Raw genomic sequence first — 20,919 nt, 5'->3', positions numbered from 1 at the left:
CCCAATTAAAGACATGAAAATTAAAAAAAGAGAAGAAAAAAGAGGAGAAAAACAGAGCAAGAGCAAATGCAAGAAAGAGAGAGAGAGAGAGAGAGAAAAGACCTTCCCCTCGGCTTTGATTTTAGAGGAGGGGGAAAATCCCCCAATAATTTAGCTCATGTAAGTTTAGAGAAAATGAGAGCAGCTAAAAATGCATACAATACACCTTGAAATTTATTTCCAAGACCAAGAACCAAAGATTGAGGCATTTTAGAACACTGAAGCAAAGCGATCTGAATCTGAAAAAAATAAAAGAATAAATTTCCAACTATCTTAAAATAGCTGTTTTTTCAGAACTCCTAGCAATAATTTTGATTAAATAAAATCATACCAATTTACATTAATTTTCTATATCTTCTTTTTAAAAGTCCCTCACTCTTTTTAATGAAAAAAAAAAGTGCATCCAAAACCAGCAGAGATTTACTGGTGACATCAGGTTCTCTTTCAGCAGCTACTCAAGGTTTTCAAAATAGCTTACACTCCTTGCTATAAGAAAAGAAGGGCCTTCCAAACCCTTGTTTGGGAGAAGTATCCAAATTATAAAAATCTGAAATAATTTATTATCAAATCCAGAATTTAAATTAAAAGCAGAAATTTTCTTGCAAAGACAATTGAAGAAAGTAAAAGAATAAAAGCATGCACTCCAAACTTAGAGGTGAAGACAAATATACTTATCTATACAGGCACTGGCAGACGCAATTCAATTGTTACTGTTACTCATTGTAACACACACCCCACCCTACAATACATTTTTTCATTCACTAATCACTGAGGTACCAATATTTAAGAATGGAAAAATTCAATATTGAAAAATAAAACCTAAAATTGAAGCCTTTTTCCAGAAAACTATGGCAATTTTTTTTGTATGAAATGTTAGTATACTTATAGAATTTTACAATCTACATTGGCTTTTTGTTTTTCTGTTCTGGAACCAAAAGTGGCCTTCCACATCCAGGTTCTCTGGTAAAACGTTCACTTGTGTACGTAATACAGTCAGTAGACTTGCAAATGAATGAACATTATCTTGGCTATCAACTGGCACATCTTGCTGGTACCAAAAGAACTGGGGAGTTGGAAACGATGGGTTTGGATTCGGAACAAATGCGCCATGCCAAAGTGCAACAAACATGTGCGACACCCAGAATGAGACACTGACAGGTTAAGAGCTGCTTGGAAATTACTAAGTCCACCTTGCAAAGCAATTTTGTACAAATTGCATTGCATGCAAAGGACGACTCTGCGCTGCTGGGATGTCAGTTGCTGGATGGGATGGTTTCTCTTAACGCAGCCACAGTTTAAGACGCAGTGCATCAACTCCGTTTAAATAGTATCTGAACAGCCTCTTGTCTCGCACAAAACCCAGGTTTTCATAAAGTTTCAAAGCAGACTTATTGGTGATTTCTGTTTCCAATACCACCTTTAAGGAAAGAAGAGAAAGAGCACATGGTATTAGAGAGCAGTTGGGATTATGTGGCAGTTTGCAGGTTGTTATCTAAAGGTACACTGGGTGGCAATGACTGGCATCAATGCTCTGTCACACATTCCAGTGACACCCCCACCACTCCCACTTTCAAAAAGACCCAACAAAACCAAAACACCACATACAACGAGCAGTTAATCAACAGTTGTCAATGGAATCAAGTTTCATTCATGTCAAGGTGTGACTTCAATGCTGCACATGGTATTTCAACCCAATACCCAAGAGCTAGGATGAAACAAACCCCAACCAACACCCCATCCCCACCTCCCAACACCCCATCCCCACCTCCCAACACCCTGCCCCCCTAAAAACCAACCCAAACTGGCCAAGGCCCAAACCATACTTTGAATTTTGCATGAGCAACTGAACGTTTACATGTCACAAGAACTTGGCACATGAAGTTCTGCTTAGTCATGTAATATCTTTGACCTCTAACTCAATGGATTTAGACCTGGATACACACATCAAGACTGTCAGACCTGATGTTTGCAATGAACCTTGGTGCTTGATATTCAGCTATCCCAAACTCAAAGTGCTCACAGGAGGAATAAAACAGCTATTTCCATCTTTTTGCCCCTGTGTGGTGAGATCCCAGTTGCAGGAAGATCTGCCATACATTGCTCAGACCAAACTCAAATGTAAACACAGTACAATTTAAGACTCAAAATCACAGGCTCACAGACAGGTTTAGGTTGGAATGGACCTTAAAGCCCCCCCAGTGCTACCCCCTGCCATTGGCAGGGAAACCCTCCCCTAGCCCTGTGTGCCCAAAGCCCCATCCAACCTGGTCTTAAATACGGCCAGGGATCCAGGGGCAGCCACAGCTTCTCTGGGCACCCTGTGCCAGGGCCTCCCCCCTCCCTGGGAAGGATTTCTGCCTCCCAGCCCCTCTCCAGCTGCTCTCCTGCAGCTGAAGGCCATTCCCCTGGGCTTGGCCCTCCAGGCCCTTGCCTCCAGCCCCTCTCTGACTTTCCTGGAGCCTACCCTTTAAGGACCAGAAGCTGCTCTAAGTTCTCCTGAGCCTTCTCTTCTCTAAGCTGAGCAATCTCAACTCTTTCAGCCTGGCTCCAGAACAGAGGTGCTCCAGCCCCCACATCATCTCTGTGGCCTCCTCTGGACTTGCTGCAGGTCTGTCTTGTCTTGGGGACCTCAGAGCTGGATGCAGCACTGCAGGGGGTTCTCCCCAAAGGAGAGGTGCAAAACCACCTCCCTCAACCTGCTGGTCACACTGCTTTTGATGCAAACCAGGACACAGGTGGCATCCAGGCTGCAAACTCATGTTGCTGGGTCATGTTGAACTTCCCATCCTTTATCTTCCCATCAAAGTTTTCCCAAAAGTCTCAAGTACAAGCAAAAAATCTACACTGGTGTTCACAAGAAGTTCAAACACAGCTTCTGAAAGTATGTCCCTCTGAATTGCCCTCCCCTCTTTCCTGCAAGCACACTGAGCAGAGCTCTCCTGTAGCTCTCAAGCTGTGTACCAACTCCAAGTAATAAAAACTCGTTTTGCCTCTTTACTGTTGTCCAACCCAATTATTTAAGGATTCTGCTACTAAGGACAGATCATGTTGTGCAAGAACACAGGCTGAAGTAATAAGCTATGTCCCATGACAATGTACATTTGTATGTTAAACAAGAGCTGAAGAAAGACCATACATGAAAATACAGCTTGAGCAATTTCTGCTGCAAACAACTGATCATGGATGCTTTTAAGTCCATGATCATGGATGCTTTTAAGTCCACTAACAGCTATTTCTAAACCAGCATCTGATGTTACTCTATGTAGAACTACATACATACAACTCCCTCAGTCCCAAAAAAAGCCATTGACCCCAGTTCAAAACTCAGGACTCCCTTCCCCTTCAAGAAAAAGCAGGAAAACTCATTAGCATCCCCAACTCACCCAAAACTAGGAGCAAAATATTAGTCTGTATTTGCAGAGCAGTTTAACAGACTCCACTTGATAGATTCTGTGGCCCTGCTGCCTTTAGACTTGTGTTTCCACTCTCCCACCTTTCCACCAGCTCACCTGGCTTGTTGCTGAGCTGCTTCACAAAGCAAGCTGGTAGCAAGCAAACCTTTCCTTTTCCTCTCCATCAGGTTTCTTTTCTGCAGTCTGAGTAGCAGCTGAGCCCATGTAGAAGAGGGAGGCAGCCAGCAGTTAGACTGGTCACCTTCAATGAGATGTTAATGTCCTTTCAATGTAAACTCAAGTTTCAAGCCATTCTGAGCACATTCCAATGGATAATTCTCCCCACAGCTTCTCAGCCTAAGAATGTTTAAATAAATAGCAAATCTGGAGCTAACAACCCCCTGAACAGGATACACCAGGGGAAAATAAGACCTAAAAGTAGCTCATTTTCCAAAAAGGGACTGAGTCACACATTAAAATATTAATAGTCAGAGTTCTTAAGTCACAGCAGGACAATCTGTTGTACCTGCATGCTTGAAGCAAGCTAATTCAATTCCCAGTCCTCAGGCAAGATTTGGAGACTGAAGTTCTCTTGCTGGCACTTCACAGAATATCACTATCAAGTCTTGGGACTCGATCAATTCTTCTTAACATCCTTCATCTATTAAAATGGGTATCTAGTCCAAATTACAGCAGCACAACAGCATACCTGAAGAGTGCTGTTTTCTACACAATTATGCACCTTGTGCAGCTGCTTGGTTCACATTAAAACAAAGCATTACCCCAAAGAGGAAACCTGACCCACATAAATCCACAGTGCAGGAGACTATTGTTGAACTCCAGCTGCAACAGCCATTCCCTCTTGTAAAAGTTCAGTAAGCTGGCAGAGTGGTACAACACATCTGTATCCAACTGAAGGCTCACACACCTTGTGATGCTAAACGACTTCCACCACTGCAGAGGACTGAACTGCAAGGGAGTGGTTAAATGTTGAAATTCAGGTTCTTTGGAATCCCACTACTGGAGTGAATGCTCATCTTGAAAGCAAATGCAAACCATTGGCTCTGGTATTTCTAAGGAAGACTCAGCACAATGGAAAAAGAACTCCCTGGTCTCAAAGGGCTTTGTTGATCTCAAAGGGCCACAGACATGTTTTTATTCTCTAAAAAGGCAACACAGCCATGTTTTATCCAAACTTCATTAGCTTCATTTTGTGAAGGATTCACCTCTTCCTGTCAATCAAGCCCCAAACCCTAAATCATTACACATTTATTTCTGGTCCCATCGGGTCTATTTTGTCACACACATGTGCCTGTTAAATCCTCTAATAACACAATCACACTCTCCCCTGGAGACCAGCAAAGGTCTGATTTGATTTAACATCATTTTCTACACAAGCTGCAACTTTCTGAAGGCTGTTACTTTCTCTGATTCCTTAAATTTCATAAACCTAACATTGTAGCTGGTCTCATTTTAGCTGTGTTTAGAAGTAAGAAATCTTTGCTAGTGAAAGTAGAGTGCAATGTTTCTTGTTATTACGTTTTCATACCCAATATTTATTCCTCAACTGAAGAAAAATGGAATTCAAAAGCTGAATGCACTCAAGTTTAGAAACAGAGTAATTGAGTGAATGCAGCTACATCAAATAAGAGGAAGAAAGTACTCTCAGCACTCACAGAAGAGGTTATTACTCTTACCTGTCTGGCATATTGTCATACTCAAGTTATGGGTGTTTGTCCAGTATCCTTAATCAGTTTAACACCCTTAACTTTTAAGGTAGCACCCAAAATTAAACATTCAATACCTCTGATGGTTTGTTGATTAAGAAAAAGTGAAGATGCCAATAGCTTGATCATGCCAAATAGGATTGTAAAAGTTAAATGTATATTTTTCTGTAAGCACAGTACTGAATTGAAGTGACACACCTACTGGTGTGGTGAAAAAAACCCACTTTAAATCACTCTAAACTTTCAATGGCAATTCTCACAAGAAGCTGCAATTCCTTTTCACATTCTATGTGTCTTAATAAAACCCCCAAGCCCTCAAGAGTCCCACCTATCAGAGTCTTATTCTGATTAGTTACCACTTGCACAGTACATTATTTCAGTAACACAGACTGAATGATTGGTATGCAGATTACTTCCAGTCATTTGTTACAGATGGAAAAATCCATGTATAAATGAACAACTCCTCCTTTCTGATTGTGATTAAGGGATGTAACAGTTCCACATGAAGGTCCCAAGCAGTAAAGTTTCCAAAAACTGCTTGTCAGTAAAAACTAAGCAAATAACACAAAAAGCAGCCAGATGCCAAACTTGCTGAAGTGAGCACATGCTTGCCTTTTTACACTGGAAGAATAATGCCTTCAAAACTATTCAACTTCACCTGATTTATTTCCATAGCTCACATTTTCTATGCACCTAGCCCACAGTTATTCTAAGTCACTGTGACCTGTTGGAAACTCAGGCATTACATCTTGAAAACCTTCAGTTCACTACCCCAAATATTAGAATTCATTAACATCAAATGCCTGAGGAAGTCACCAAGGTTAAAAAAAATCAACCCAAAAACCCACAACAGAAAAAAACCACTACCAAAAAAACCCATAAACAAAACAAGGACCCCTCAAGTTTTGTAGTGCTATATCCAGACTCTCCAGCTCCCAGCATGCTGTTGATTACCTTCTCCAGGCCTCAAGGTTCTTTCTAGTTCAGCCACTCAGTCCCAGCATCAGGTCACTTCCCTCTTGCCTATTCTAATACAGGCCATGGCCAGCTCCATGGCCATCTCCTCCCTCCACAGAGATTCCATCCCAGCCAACTCACTTCTTCACTTACCCCACAGCTTCCTCAAGCCAGGAAACAACCCCTGGCTGGAAGGACAGTGCCTCTCAACTTTGAGGCACAGCATAAGCTACCTTTTAGGCAGCTGGCTGACCACAGAAGCTTGCCCTGCAGATCACCTGTTGCACAGGCCTGGCTTAGTTTTCCCCCACTAAATTAGCTTACAGGGACAGAAAAAACCTAAGCCCCAAACCTGTCCTTAATCACTGATATATTGCAATATACTTTGAAATGCCAGCATATTAGTGGCTTTGCAAGGTTTTCACCTATGGTGTTGTATAAATCCCTTATTTTTCAGGGCTCCATGTTGACACCTCAAAAAATCCAAACTCTGAAAAGCAAATACACTCAACGGAGCATGCACCAGCTTATATGCCACCAGTTATTACAATTAAGTATATTTACTGCATCTATTCCATAATTAGATTGAAGGGAAGAGTTTCCAAGCAGCCTTTGGAAATTTTTCATGACACCCACAGCTGTGCATTCACATTGCTAATCCTATTCCAAGCAAGTTTCAGAAAATAGCATGGGTTTTTTATTCCAGTTCATCTTATACCAAGTAGCAGCATCTTTTAATTTTCATCATGCATCTGATTGTCTTAGGGGATGTAGAAAAATCTCTTAGGAGCAGCAGAGATGATTAAACTATTTACACAACTCACAAAGACAAATTACAGTGATACACTACTTCATGTTTGGTCAGCTCTAGGCATCAATCAATCAATCAGGCAGCCAGAAACTGTTCCCCCAACAACTGTTGTCAAAATTGGTGAGGACAAGTGTCTTGGCTCTGTTGGACAGAGCTTTTAATGGGTGGCTAGTTGGATTTTTAAGTTTCTGTTCATGACTAAAAACCAGGCAGCCCCCCACTCACTAAGTAACCAGCATCATTATTTTGTCCTATGTGTATCTGCAAGAAGCCTACACTTGGTGGCAAAGCAGAAAACATGAAAACATCAGTTATTTGCTGCAGATAAGCTACAGAAGAAAAACAAATCTATCAAATCAGTGTGAATGACCAGTGTGGGAAGTCAGAATCAGACTCTTGCACTCTGTGTAGTGCAAGCATGAGCTCCCATTTCCAAACTCGGTGCCAGGACAAGACTCAGCTGATGCCAAAAGCCCCCAGGGAGCAGGGCATAAGTAGTTCAGAATCATCATCCCACAAACACAGTCACAGTTTCCAAACTGGAACTGAAACATGGCTGCACCCATCCAGCACAGGCTTTCAGGAGGTTTTGTTGCAGTGCCTTGGGTTGGAGAGGGACAGGAACCGTCCCTGGAGATGCCCTGTGCAGGTGGTACAAAGCACCTACACAGCACCACAGCTGAACACCCATGACCAAGTTTTAATGAGGCCACACTGCAGACCAGCCTGCAATCTTTATCACATTGATCTCATTTTTGTAAAGATAAAGAGAGCCCCAGTAAAGACTCCTGGACTGATACTGCAGCGGTAGGAAAAAACCACAGACACAGGAGAGATCGTTATGTGTGTACCTGTTAGACAGCCCAATTTAGAAATGAAATCACAGGAGAAGTTGTACACACACATTCAGAAATCATATGGTAATTACTGCAACACTGGGAGCTGGAGTAGACACAGCCAGTCCTACTAGTGACTAACAACAGCAGGCAATTCACTTTCCTGCATCTCAATTCTCTGCCTGCCCCATGAGCTGTGTGATACCATTCCTCAAGTTCACTGGTTTTAAAATCCTCAATAGTCTAACAGCAGCAAGAGAATTCAAGATCACAGTGGAAAGCCACATGAAAAACAAACACAACTTTTATTTATTAGCTTGGTGTAGCAAGAGGCAAAACAGATCAGAGCAAAGCATATTATGTGTGATGATGGAAGCAACAAATCAAAGCAAACTTAAAGAACAACAGAAATACTGGGTTGCATTACACTGCCTGAGAACAACAGAAATGATAGGGGGTGGGGGGAAATCAAACCAGTACAAAGGAATCTGAAGGGAAGAATAAATATCTCCAGCAATGCATGAAGTCCAAAGACATGCAGGGATGCTGCAAGAGCCACCACACCAGCGGCAAGGAAAACAAACAGAGAACGTGCCACAAGTCCCGTGACAACGATGGCAGCTTTGGATAAGCAAGTTCACCAGCAGCAGGACAATTGAGGGAGCAGTTGAAAGGAGGTAACAGGGAGATCAAAGGATCATTAGCTCTGACACAGCTCACCCATCAGGAACAAGCTGACAATTGCATTGTAGCAAGGAGATGAAAGTTAAAGGGACAGATAACCAGATTAAGGAGGGTGGATGCAGGAAGAGTTCCTCACAAGTTAAATATGCCACTTAAAGGTAGTTAGTTGCTTTATATAAACACCCACCAAACTCAAAGAGAATGGAGTGGAATCTGGTAAAAGGAAAGCCTAATAACATACAGACTAGAGAAACTTTGACAGTGATTCAAGTCACTTTCCTTCCAAGTTTTCAGTGACATGCTAAACCACAGGAGCTGAGTTAGTGCTATGCCACACAGTTCTGTGCTGTCAGAATAGCCTGACAGCCTGCAACACCACAGCACGTACTGTTCCAGGCTCTTCCTGCATTCTGGAAGTATGACACACAAGGTACAAGCTACACTGCTCAGCAGCACCTAAAACTAGAGCCTTTGGAGGAAAAAGGTGCCTGTGACCACAGGCTGGGGCAGCTTCCCAAAGTAAAACACAACCTGAAACACTGAATTAAAGCACAGATGTAGAAAACCCTTCTCCTATTTGTGCCATATCATTTCCTGAGGTTATTTTTCCTTTTATTATAAAAGGAATAGCTTCTTACCAACCCACTCCCCCACCTAAATAAAGAAAAATCCTGTAGAAGAAAAACCTGTGAAATGAACCCACAATAGGAGAATGCAAGCCATTTACAATATGAAAGTTTGTGATTATAAAATCTTACCTCATCACAATCTCCTTCAACCATAGCATAAATAGCTTTCTTAACCAAGTTTGTACCTGAAATATAGATTTCAGTAAGTGTCAGAGTTGCAATGCAAAAGATGCTGGTTTATATAGGACTAATGTGTGCTACCTACATGATATGACACCTGGGGAAAGCAGGGAGGGGGAAAAAAAAGGAACAAGAAGATGCAGTCAAGTTGTAGTCTCAAATTTAAACAATAATCTTCAAAGTTGTCCAGAGACTCAGCTTGAGTGCAAGATTCTTCTACCACAAGGATATTAGAAACAGGCTTCTATGTTTAACATAGTGTTTATATATATATATACAGCCTTCCAAGATGTGATTCATTCCTTTTTGTTGCATTTAAAGTCAAAATCTGCTGGCACATACTTGAAGGACATTCATCTTCCAAGGGAATTTCCTCTTACTAAAACAAATACTTCCATTAGCTACAGAACTTAGGAAACCACTTTTCTTGTGGCTCAGTCCCATTTGGATTTGCTAGTACCTAATATGGTGGAAGCCCATCCCTTCCCCTCAGCCAATTAATTAATTTCTTTATCATTATTGTTCATCTATTTCACAACAGTTCTACAAATGTAATATCCCTACCTGTCTGTAGAATTGGGGTGAAATTGAAAGTTGATTTCAAAGTTATTAGTGGAAAAAAGTGCTGTGCAATGAAATTGCATAAATCTCACTTCCATAAGAAGGCTAAGGAAAAGGAAAAAAAACCCCAAGGAATCTAGAGAATGTTTTAAAGTAGTCTCAAAACTTTAATAAATTAAGGTTATTTTTTTTTCAGTGAACACATGACAAAAACTCTACTACATAAGAAACAAGTCTTCAGATTAACAGCACACTTTGAGAAACAGCAAGGTGGCAAACGTAGGAAACACCCCAACATACATAATACTAAAGCAAGCAAGGCTTTAAATGTAAATTCTATTTATATAATTGTAAAGTAATGAACTGACTAAAGCAAGGGAAAAATTTTGCAGAGATCTTCATAACAGCAGCATTAGTTCTTATTTAGTTATGAATCCAAGCCCCTGCAATTAAATTATGTCAGGCTCCTTCATGACTCAGCTAAAAGGAAAGGAGAGACAGTGACTGCTCAGTATCTTCCTCCCTCTGCTCCACTACAGAAACCAACAATGGCTTGGGAATTGCACTGAGGAGGGGGAAATCTGCACATGCTTCAATAGTTACAATACTACATGGTGCTTCAAGTTTTTTAGAATTGCCTTTCCCTCCCCACCTGAAGAGGGGAACAAACACAATGGTGCCATTCTGCCATGTAACACCCTGCTTTCCCACTGCCAGTAATTGTCAGTGTTTAATCACAAAAGTAGGGGCTGTTCAGCGTGCAGGAGAGGTGAAGCACATTTCTAGCCTTTAAAGATGATGTCTGTGTTCTCAGTTTAAAATGTTACCAAAACTAAGGTCACAATAACCAACACCAAAAAAAAATTAAGTTCTGTAAGAAGAGATCTTTAATTAAGCCAACTAGAATAACTGGTGTTAGAATGAAAATCCCTTCATCAGGGCAAAACTGATTAATGAGGGAGGGCAAACTCCCTGTCAAGAGTGATTTCTTTTACCATGTAATAGCTGAACAAAACAGATCTCCATTTCACTCATTCAAGTAGCAACACATTACTCTTTTTATTCACTTATTAATACAACAAGCTACATACATTCTCCCCAACAGGCAATATATGCATAATTGATATGGGAAAGCCAGGGGCTAAGTTCACTGAAAAAAGATTGAACACAACAGAAACACAGTGATGAGGGCACACAGAAAAAGGCAAAGCAATTCCCACTTGACAGTGGTAACAGGCAGAGGAAAGGGGCTGCTGCCTGCCTTCCTTTTTAGCTTTACTGTATCCCAGGTGTAAATCTCATGGGGCATTTCAGGTTATTTTAACAAAATAAAACCCCTGGGGAACTCGTGTGGTTGACTAAGGTGGGGGGATGGACAGACAGTTCTGCTTAAACCTTTATGACAGCTACAGTTAGCCCAACTATAGGATTTAAGTAAGAAACAACAAAAAAGGCTATTCTTACCAATTCCTTTTCTTCTGTATTTGGAATCCACTGCTAACATGGCTATATAACCTCTGCGGAACATCTTTTTGTGCATATCCAGCTTGCAGACGATGGCACCTACACACTCCTCACCTACCATGGCCTTAAAGACAAACATACACGTATGCATTCTCAGTTGGTGATCTGCAGTGCCACTCAAAGCAGTAAACCAGTTCATTTGAAGTGAAACAGCCACACAACATTTGTTTGCATAATGCTATAAAGAAAACCAAACAACCCCAAACCTGAACACATTTGAAAACCATCTCCAAAATTCTAGATAAGATTAAAGGACTCTTATTTCTTTATTACATTCAAATAAAGTTACAGTCAATTAACAACCAGTGAATTGTCCTGGAGAGAATCACAGTACTATTTCCATTAAGTCTACAGGCAAGAACACATGTGATAGAAAGAAAAGAAAGAAAGGGGGGGGAAAAAAGACCAGGTTAAGGCATAAATCACCCTTTCACATGGACTGCTATGGGGGGGGGGTAAGTCCATTCCTGCTTTATAGTGATCTGAATTTCCATGTAACAAGGGCTGTGGCAGATAACATGCTTAATTTTTGTCCGGTTTTAATGTCAAGGCCACAATGGATCAGAGAAAAATGTTGCTGTGTTTAATCTTTAGAAACTGTCATTTTCAGTCCTATGACTCCCCAAGAACAAACAAAAAAGCACAGAGTTAATTTTACACATTTTAACTGTTCAGAGATTTCATTTGTTAAGAGCTACAAGCTGACAGTTAATCCCAGTGGCATTGTCACAAAAAGTGTGATCAAGGAGATGGAGTTATTCTGAAATATTAAGAAAAAAACCCCAAAAGGAAAGAATCTGACTCCTCCCCATGCACCCAACAAACTGCTTCCACAGCCACTGTGTTCACCAAGATTTTACCATGAAATATGTTAGAAAGGGTGTAGGAAATCTAAGTCATATGTTAACTGAAGGATTAGGCAGCATGAGAGATTAATGACATTATAACCTGCAGCAGTAAGACTGAATAATGCTGCAGAGTAGGATGGCATCCAAGGGGAGAACGAATTACTATTCATTCAGGAAAGACTGACAGAGATGAAAAGGAAACTGGTATTTGTATGTATGGGTGTGTAAGTGGATCCACAGACTCTGACAGACCTGTATCTCTGGGGGGAACCAGCCCTCAGCTCGAGTGTAGGATAAAGCAGGACTACAGCAGATGATTGGCACAAGCATGTGCTGGCACAAGCGCTTCTGGATCGTCCAAATTTACAACAGTAAGACACGTCAGATGGACAGGACTTGCCAAAGGCCAGTATTGCCAGGCCTCTGTGCAGCCCACCTGTGAACCCAGTGCCCTCTTCCCCAGTTTAAGGGACATAGTCTATAGTCTCCAACCACCTGAACCTTTTTGTACACAGCTTGGAGGCTGAGACTCTGAGGACAGAAGATTCATCCATGCAGATCATACTGCAGGCACAGACCTGCAGTTTTTTCACCCCAAGAATAAGGTCTTCCAGCATCTCTACCTGGATGGTGGTTATTAACCAAGTTAGCTGTCAACCAGGAGCTCTGTCAAAGGTGAAATGAAGCAGCCAAAAACATACAAGCTGCAACTCCAGAGCTGTACGATGCAGTGGGATCGTAACACCATTTCTAATATAGTTTAAGCTCATCAAGTGAATTTAATTATTGCTAAGTTTTTACTTGGCAGAAAAATACATTTTTTAGCATTATCATAAAATCATAGACTGGTCTGGGTTGGAAGGGACCCCAAGGATCAGAGCTCCAACCCCCTGCCACAGGCAGGGACACCCACCCCCTCTCTGGGCAGCCTGTTCCAGCCCCTCACCACTCTCTCTGTAAAGAGCTTCCCCCTAATATCTAATCTAAACCTTTTGCTTTAATCCATCCCCCTTGTCCTGCCATTATCTACCCTTTTAACAAGCCCATTCCCCTCCTGTTCCTCTGCTCCCTTCAGGGACTGGGAGGCTGCAGTGAGGTCCCCCCACAGCCTTTTCTTCCCCAGGCTGAACCAGCCCAGCTCCCTCAGCCTCTCTCCATAGGGGAGGTGCTCCAGCCCTCTAAATTATTAAATTAACCATGAAGAAACCCTGAACAATCTAAACAAGTGGTTTTTAAAGCAAAAACTGCAGCATGGTCCAAACAGACTGAAAGACACAGCCTCTAAGCAGCCTTTCATCTGTTCTAAACCCCAGTTTATTCCAGAGAAAAGCTGTACTTGTCCTAATGCTGCGTATGCAAAGCGCCAGCTCAAGGCAAGTTCTGTAGCTCAGCTCAGACCTGAGAAAACCTGGGAGTTAAATAAAGACCATCATCAGACAGACTGCTCATAACACTGCTATAATTATGCAGGGTACCTAGATGTAATCTTACACCTCACTGAAGGAAAGAAGCACAACGCAAAGGAGCACGTTGTGGCTCTGCTCTGCCCTGAAGTGAACACGTGCAAACTGTTGATGGTAACTATCCTGTGGAGAACTGCAGGTTTTCAAGAGCAGTGACATGCCAGACATCAAATATCCAGGCTCCTTCTTGTTTAGGGCACTTTTCAGGAAAAGCTAAGCTCAGGAATCGTGTGTTTAAAAGCTCAATGCACAGGAAGGAATTTGGTTTCAGTGATCAGAGGAGGGACCCGATGGCTTTAGCACTGTTGCCACAGAGCTGAGTGAAGTTACTTTGCTACAGGTTCCCCAAACACTGAAATCTATTTCTCTGTCTCTAGGCTGGCAAGTGCCAGTCAACTCCACTTACTGTATTATTTCCAACTCAATTTGAGGGTGGGTTGTTTTTTTTTCCCCCCTCTCCTTTCTCCTTCCTTCCCACCCAACCTACACCTGGAAAAGAATCCAAAATGTGGTGTAGAATTTGTAACTTAACTCTCTGGAGAAGGTTAAACTGTGTGAATAATAACAAACCCAAAAGACTGGACTAGGGAGAGCAGGGAGGAGAGATGAAAAGTAGTTCCCACACAACACCATTTATGAATCAAGACAATCATGGGCCAAATTTTCTTGTCAGGTGTAAGAGAATACTTCCAAACATACCAGTTTCTACAAACAGAATTCAGACAGAGTTACTATTAGGCATTAAAAACCCCAGAGTACTACAAGATTTACTTCAATCGTAAGTCATATGCAGGATTAACATACATGAATTCAAATCCAGTATTTGCATCAACTTTGTTCTTATGAATAAGTTTAAATGTTAAAACATTTGGTATCTTCTAATTTGTGACCATGTCTTACTAGAAGAGGTAGCACAGAAACGTCTGTAAATCAGCAAAAACATTACTTTCCACAAAATTAAACAGTTGGCAGTAATTTAATGAGCAAAGATGGCATTATATCTGCCAGCCACAGTCTGAGCATCTCTCTCCCACCCAGGTTCTGTGATATTTGTTCCCATTTACAGGAGTCTGCAACAACCAGCCAGCCCCTGAAAGAGAAGCATCTCACGATTCGAATGCAGCAGAACCTGGGTTACTGCAGTACAGCTTCCCTGCCACACACGTGCCAAAAACCCATCCCCAAGTGTCACAGGAACAGCTCTGCAGGACTCCTGTGGCTTACATGCAGCGATCATGTTACTGCAGGCCATCAGAGTGTAGGTTTAGGCTAATGGTTTTAACCTGAAGCCTGGCAGTCTTTACAATGCTGGGAAATCACTGAGTCGCTCTGTTCCCACTCTGTGAAACTGGACACGAGTAATTCCCTCCTGGGCAGGAGTAACTACACTCACTATCTGCTGTTCCTACTCAGATGCTGCAAGGACTGAGGTTTTCACAAGCCTGGCAGTGAGAAGCAGCACAGTGAGCTTGTATCTAACCCCACAATCATTCCTAAGAGGAAACTGCAGCACAGGGAGTTTGCAAATTGGGACTGGGTACTAATGGAATTTCTTTCTCCGTCTGCCACGAGGCTAGGAAGGCTTCCCAGACACTTCACTAACTTTTCTGGTTCTTCTTTTACGTCCCAAGTTTTCCACAACAGAAAAAACAGGGACGATGTCTTACCAGCCTTAATTTCAACATGAGGTGTGCTCAGACTCATGAATAAAATCCAATTAAAAAAATGAAAAAGCAAGCCATTAGTATAAAACAAGATCTTAACTGCAGTCATTTCGGATTTACAACACATCTAAAACCACTTACACAGAATTAATAGGTTATTTTTAAACTTGTGAAAGTTTAAATTATAAATGCTGCCATAGCTAGTGGCAAAGTTAAGAACCCAATAAAAGCAACAGATTTTCCAGATTTTTCTTAAAAGGCAGCTGAATGGTGCAGTATTGTGAATTACAGGAGAGGTTACAACACTCAGCCAGAAGCCTGCTTTTATTACATCCTGTCTTATCCAAACTTTGGCAGAGAGCAAGGTTTCCTAAGCTCACCTCTCCCACGCTAAAGTATTTGGAAAACAATTTTCTGAAATATTTAATGTATCAGTTCTAAATGGAAGGTTTAGAACTTTAACACTGCTAAGACTAGAAGCCATGTAAACACTTTAAAAGTAAGCTACAACTTTGAAAATGAATTTACAATCCATATGGGGGCAACACTGTCGTGATGCTTTAAAAATGCTTCATGCAAGACAAAATATATCACTTTCTTCTGTCATTTTTTTGATGCAGGAGTGGTTATCATAGGTAGTTTGAAGAGAAACTGGGCTGACAGAGCTCCTGGGAGTAAATAAAAACCAGGCACTTCACAGGGCATCCACACCTAGCTCGCAGTGCCAACCTGCTCTCACAAAGACAGGTGAGGCCTGAGTTTAAGCAGACAGTTGCAGTTTATGGAGGAGGAGAAGGTTATTACCTTGCCACAGCTCACCCACACCATGCTGCAGTGTAACACATCAGGACTGATTGTCAAACATTCCCAACCTGTTACCCCTGAAGTCAGGAAGGTGGCTACACAGATGAATGGGATGTTGAAATGAGGAGGCTCTGAGGATTCCTGGTCTCTGCAAGTCCCTTTAGAGTGGAGTATGAACTTTTTTTAATGTTTGTTTAGGAAGTGGTTTGATACAGTAAAACCACTGCAGTGACTAATTAGAATTGGTCCTGTCTTCCCTCCAGCTGCACATTCTCCACTCTTCTCTAGCACCAACACCAGCACCTGCGACACAGAATCCCAGCCTGGGCTGGGCTGGGAGGGACCCCAAGGATCCCAGAGCTCCAACCCCCTGCAACAGGCAGGGACACCAACCTCCAGGCCTGCAGCTACACAAGGTTGCCCAGGGCCCCAGCCAACCTGCCTTGAACACCCCCAGAGACGGGGCACCCACCCCCTCTCTGGGCAGCCCCTTCCAGCCCCTCACCACTCTCTCTGTAAAAAACTTCCCCCTAATATCTCATCTCCCCCTTCCCTGCTTTAGCTTCACTCCATCGCCCTTGTCCTGCCATTGTCTGTCCTTTTAAAAAGCTGATTCCCCTCCTGTTTCTCTGCTCCCTTCAGGACATCCTACTGTGTGTATGTTTGGAGCCCCCAACCAAGAGAAACTCAATTCTACAACACACACACTTCACGTATGTGGTGGTGGTAGAGATCTTGGGTTCCCAAATCAGAGGGGCAGGGAGGCTGCACAAGCAAAAGGTGGCTGAACAGAAAGGATGCACTAGCTGGTAGAGCAACAGTGCACCTTGGGAAGGCCAAGCCAAACCAGAGCAAGTTCCACACCCAGGAAACCATCACCAACAGGATCAGTATTAATAAAGCCCCCAGAAAACAGCTCTGCGTCATCAGGTATCCAAAACAGACAGCAAGACACTTTACTGAGTATCAGCAAGGGACAATTTCTGATCATCTATGGGAAATAAACATCCCACCTTCAAGTTACAATAGTGTTACTACTTTCCCCTCACATACTGAGAGAGGGAAAGGAGCCCAGGACAGTGCAAGGCAGACAGGGGACCAGGCACTGGAGGATTTAAATGAAAATGGTGTTGGTGGTGAAATTCAGGACGGGAATTCACTGAACTCCCATCTGAACAGGTTTTTTTTCAAATACAATCAAAGTTCAGTCTAACCCCTTTCCCAAAGAGCAATCAAACCCAAGCCAAAACCTGAAACCAGAAGGGTGTGAAACCACAGAGCACTAATGACAAATGATCCTGTGAGATCAGGCACTGTGCTCCTGTCCACCATCCTGACACTGTTCCTGCTAATTGGAATATGCAGTTCCTAGCTGAAGATAAATATTTTAAAGAGACTTATTAGATAGAAGCAGTTCAGGAATCCATTAGCTGCAGGAACAAATTACATTTTATGGAACAGAAAGTCTTCAAGACAACCTCTGAAAAAACCAAACCTTAAAAATACTAAAAGCAATCACAACAAAGCTCATCAAATTTGACTCAACATACTGCAAGAGCTTCAAATTATGAAGCAGATAGCAATCTGCTGACTTCAGACACTCATAGCCACACTCTTCTCTACAGTTTTATGTACTTTACATGTTCTACCCTTCAAAAAAAAAAGGCAAATACACAGAGTTCAAGTTCAGTTTCGTTGGTTCTTCAAGGCTGTTTATAAAAAAAGAAGCTGTAGCTATAAAATAAGCTTAAGACACTTTCTTTTCCTTGAATATCATCTTATTCTTTGAATGCAATTGTTAGAAATAACTATTAGAAACCAGCTATTTTGGTGTTAAACAACTTGCCACTGCTCTTTTCCTAATGAAACTCTCAAGTTACACCCTGACCAAAGGAAAAAGGAAAAGATTTAAAGCCTCAACAAATGCACTGTGATCTAACAGTGTCAGACGTGGCTCTGGCACTGCCAGTGACACACTTGATGCTGAAAGCATGGACATTTGTAGTTCACAGGCATCTCTTCTCAGTATGAGGTAAAGCAGCCTCACAGCTCAGTGCTTGAGAAATGCTGTTGTGCTCTGATCAGCACCCTCCTAACAGCAAACGTGGCTTTTGCATTTAACAGTGTTTTCAAATATTTTTATATTTCTATTTTGTTCCAGAAGGTAATGCTTTGCTTAACCTCCTATAATCCTACTGTATTCCCTCTTCAGGGATTTTTAAGAGGCACAGTTCTGAAAATCCTCCTATAAATCATATAAATCCCCCTATAAATTATACCAGACCTTAAATGAAGAACATTCAGAAGTTTAAGGCCAGATGGATTCCATTAGCTTCACCTCCTGTACTCACATCCTAGTAAAATTTTACAGAGCTACTCCCAAATTGAAGGGTGTCTTGGCTCTGGCTAAATCCCACCTTCCAGAGAGGTGTCCAGCTTTGATTAAAACATCAAGAGAGGGAAGATTCATCATTTACCTTAGCAAGAAAGCATCATAAACTCCTATAAACATTCTCTTTTGCAGGCACAAGTTTCCCTATGAGTAAATCAAGCACAGCTAAGCTCCCACTATGCACTTACACTCCTCAGGCCAGGTTACACTCAGTTGCATATACCTGTGGACAGATTAGCATTCTGAAAGCACACTTTTTTCAACCAAGGCACAAGTTCTTCCCTAAGAAATGCTAAACATTTAGAAAGACAGGGTGACAGCCAAATCAATCTTTTCAGTAGCACAGGAGGAAGATTATAAAGCCAAATACATCGTTAGTAGGGCAAATTTGGCACGCTGAGGACACTACCACACCTGTAAGGAGCAAAACAGTTGTACTTGTCTCTCCACATAGCACTCCATGTTTCTCTCCTAGCGATGCTGAAGTCTGTTTCAAAGCCATTGTGCAAGAATTACTCAGCACTCGTAAGACACTAGTGGGCTAAGTACTTTCTTTTTTAAATCCAAGCCCAGGAACTGAGGCTGGATGATAAAATGAGCTACCAAAGGTCGCAAGAGTCAATGTCAGAACCAAGATTAGAAGCCTGGAATTCCTGGATGCTGGCCCTGTGCTCAAAACCTTTCCCCACCACTCCAGACATGTATTAACAAACACAGGAGCTTCAGGCATATGCTCTACCTATACAAGCACAGGTCACAGGAGGACTTTGTTAGGAAGACAGGTACTTCCAAAAAAGCTTGGTCTTTATACACCAAATGATTATTAGAGGTATTTATAAAAATGTCAACCCTTTAATCCTCTCCTCCCCAGCCCCAAACCACTCCCAACTCCTGCCCTCCTTGCCCCTTCCAGCACTTACCAAAAAGCAAAGTTGTGGCCAGTTGTGGATAAAATACCTATATGTGTAAATGGAGTAGGGTTCAGACAGATCTTTGGTGATCAGTCTCATGATATCGGGCATCTGCAGCTCTGACTCGTATCGGACGTATCGTATCGTTAGGTCCTCCTCGGGCTGAGAGTCCGTTCCCGAGCCTTTCAAACTGCAAGCTGCTCCTAAGGACTTGGAGAGTAGCAGCAGAGACTCCTCCTCCTCCTCCTCCTCCCCTCCTTCATCCCCCTCCTCCTGCTCTTCCTCCTCCAAGCCAGTCCCTTCTGCCAGTCCATTGCGGGCTGCAGTGTTAGCAGCAGTTGTAGCAGTGGCAGCAGGCTGGCTCCTGTCCCCTGTTGCTGCTGCTGCTGGGGGAGAAGGAGGAGGAGAGGGTGCAGTTCTTCCCTGGGGAGGGAGGTGGTTAGTAAGGGAGGATGAGCACGGTGCTGTGGTCGGGGGCGATGACTGTTGCTGTCCGGAGCCCATTGTTTTGCTGGCTCGCTTGTTCTCCAGCCCCTCGGGGACCGCCCCTGCCTCCGAGCTGAGGATCTTGCTCTTGAGGGAGGCCCGCAGGTGCCGCAGCTCGGGGCTGATGAGGCCGTTGAGCTGGTGGTTGTGGTGCGGGGGATGATGGTGGTGGTGGTGGAGGCGGTGCTGCTGCGGCCCCCCCTTGCCGCCGTCGCTGCCTCCTCCTCCTCGCTGCTGCTGCTCCAGTCCGCCCGCGGGTCCCTCCTCTTCCTCCTCCTCTTCGGCCTCCTCGTCCTGGGCCCCGGTGCAGGCGGCGGCGGCAGCAGAGGAGGTGGAAGAGGAGGAGGAAGCAGCCCCCCCTCCTCCTCCTCCTCCGGGGAAGGGGGAGAGCGTATCCCCCTGCGAGGAGAGGACGCTGCTAGGCCCCGGCGGTACCTCGGCCATATCCTACGGGAGAGACCGACACAAACCCACCGAGGAGGAGGGCGTCAGACGAGACGGGGGCGAGGGGGGGGGCGGCGGCCTCCTCACGGGCCGCGGTCGGGTGGGGGGGGGGGGGGGGGGGGGGCGCGAACAAAGGCAGAGACGGTGCCCGGGCCCCGCCTCGCCGCCCCGTCGCCGCCTTTTCCTGCTGTCCCGCTCCCCCCGCCGCCGCCGCCGGGGCCTCTCCCCGGTCCCTTGCGGGCCCCGGGCGGCCACCTGCCGCCGCCAACGCGGCCTCCCCGCCCGCCGCCGCGGCCACTCACCCCCGCGTCTCCTCAGCGCCGCGGCTCCCACTCTCCGCTCATCCAACGGCCGCCAAGCGCGGCCGCCGCTGCCGTAACCCGCGACCAAGTTTCCTGTCAGCCCTCACGACACTTCCTCCCTTGGCGGCGGGGCCTAGCGACGGCGGGGCGGGGCGGCCCCGCCATGAGCCCGGGCGGGGCGCGGTCCGGCTGTTTTCAGGCTGCGGCCCGGACCCGCCTCCCCGTAATGCGGCGTCTTGGCCCGAAGGGTCCCGCCGCCGCCGCC

At 43.9% G+C, this 20,919-nt stretch overlaps 1 protein-coding gene across 1 annotated transcript; it reads right to left on the bottom strand.

Moving 5' to 3' along the window:
• Positions 1–214: 214 nt before the first annotated feature.
• Positions 215–20,695, bottom strand: NAA30 (N-alpha-acetyltransferase 30, NatC catalytic subunit). The gene is made up of 5 exons (XM_084270566.1): positions 20,655–20,695; positions 19,432–20,355; positions 11,281–11,404; positions 9,205–9,260; positions 215–1,456 (listed from the first exon to the last, which is right to left on the bottom strand). Exons 2-5 carry the CDS (start codon positions 20,350–20,352, stop codon positions 1,319–1,321), a joined length of 1,239 nt encoding a protein of 412 aa, XP_084126692.1. The 5' UTR covers positions 20,353–20,355; positions 20,655–20,695; the 3' UTR covers positions 215–1,318.
• Between the last annotated feature and the right edge of the window lie 224 nt (positions 20,696–20,919).

Source organism: Gallinula chloropus (genome assembly GCF_964237585.1).
Source record: "Gallinula chloropus genome assembly, chromosome: 14".
NCBI classification, from domain to species: Eukaryota; Metazoa; Chordata; class Aves; order Gruiformes; family Rallidae; genus Gallinula; species Gallinula chloropus.
This window is presented reverse-complemented; position numbering and strand designations above follow the sequence as displayed.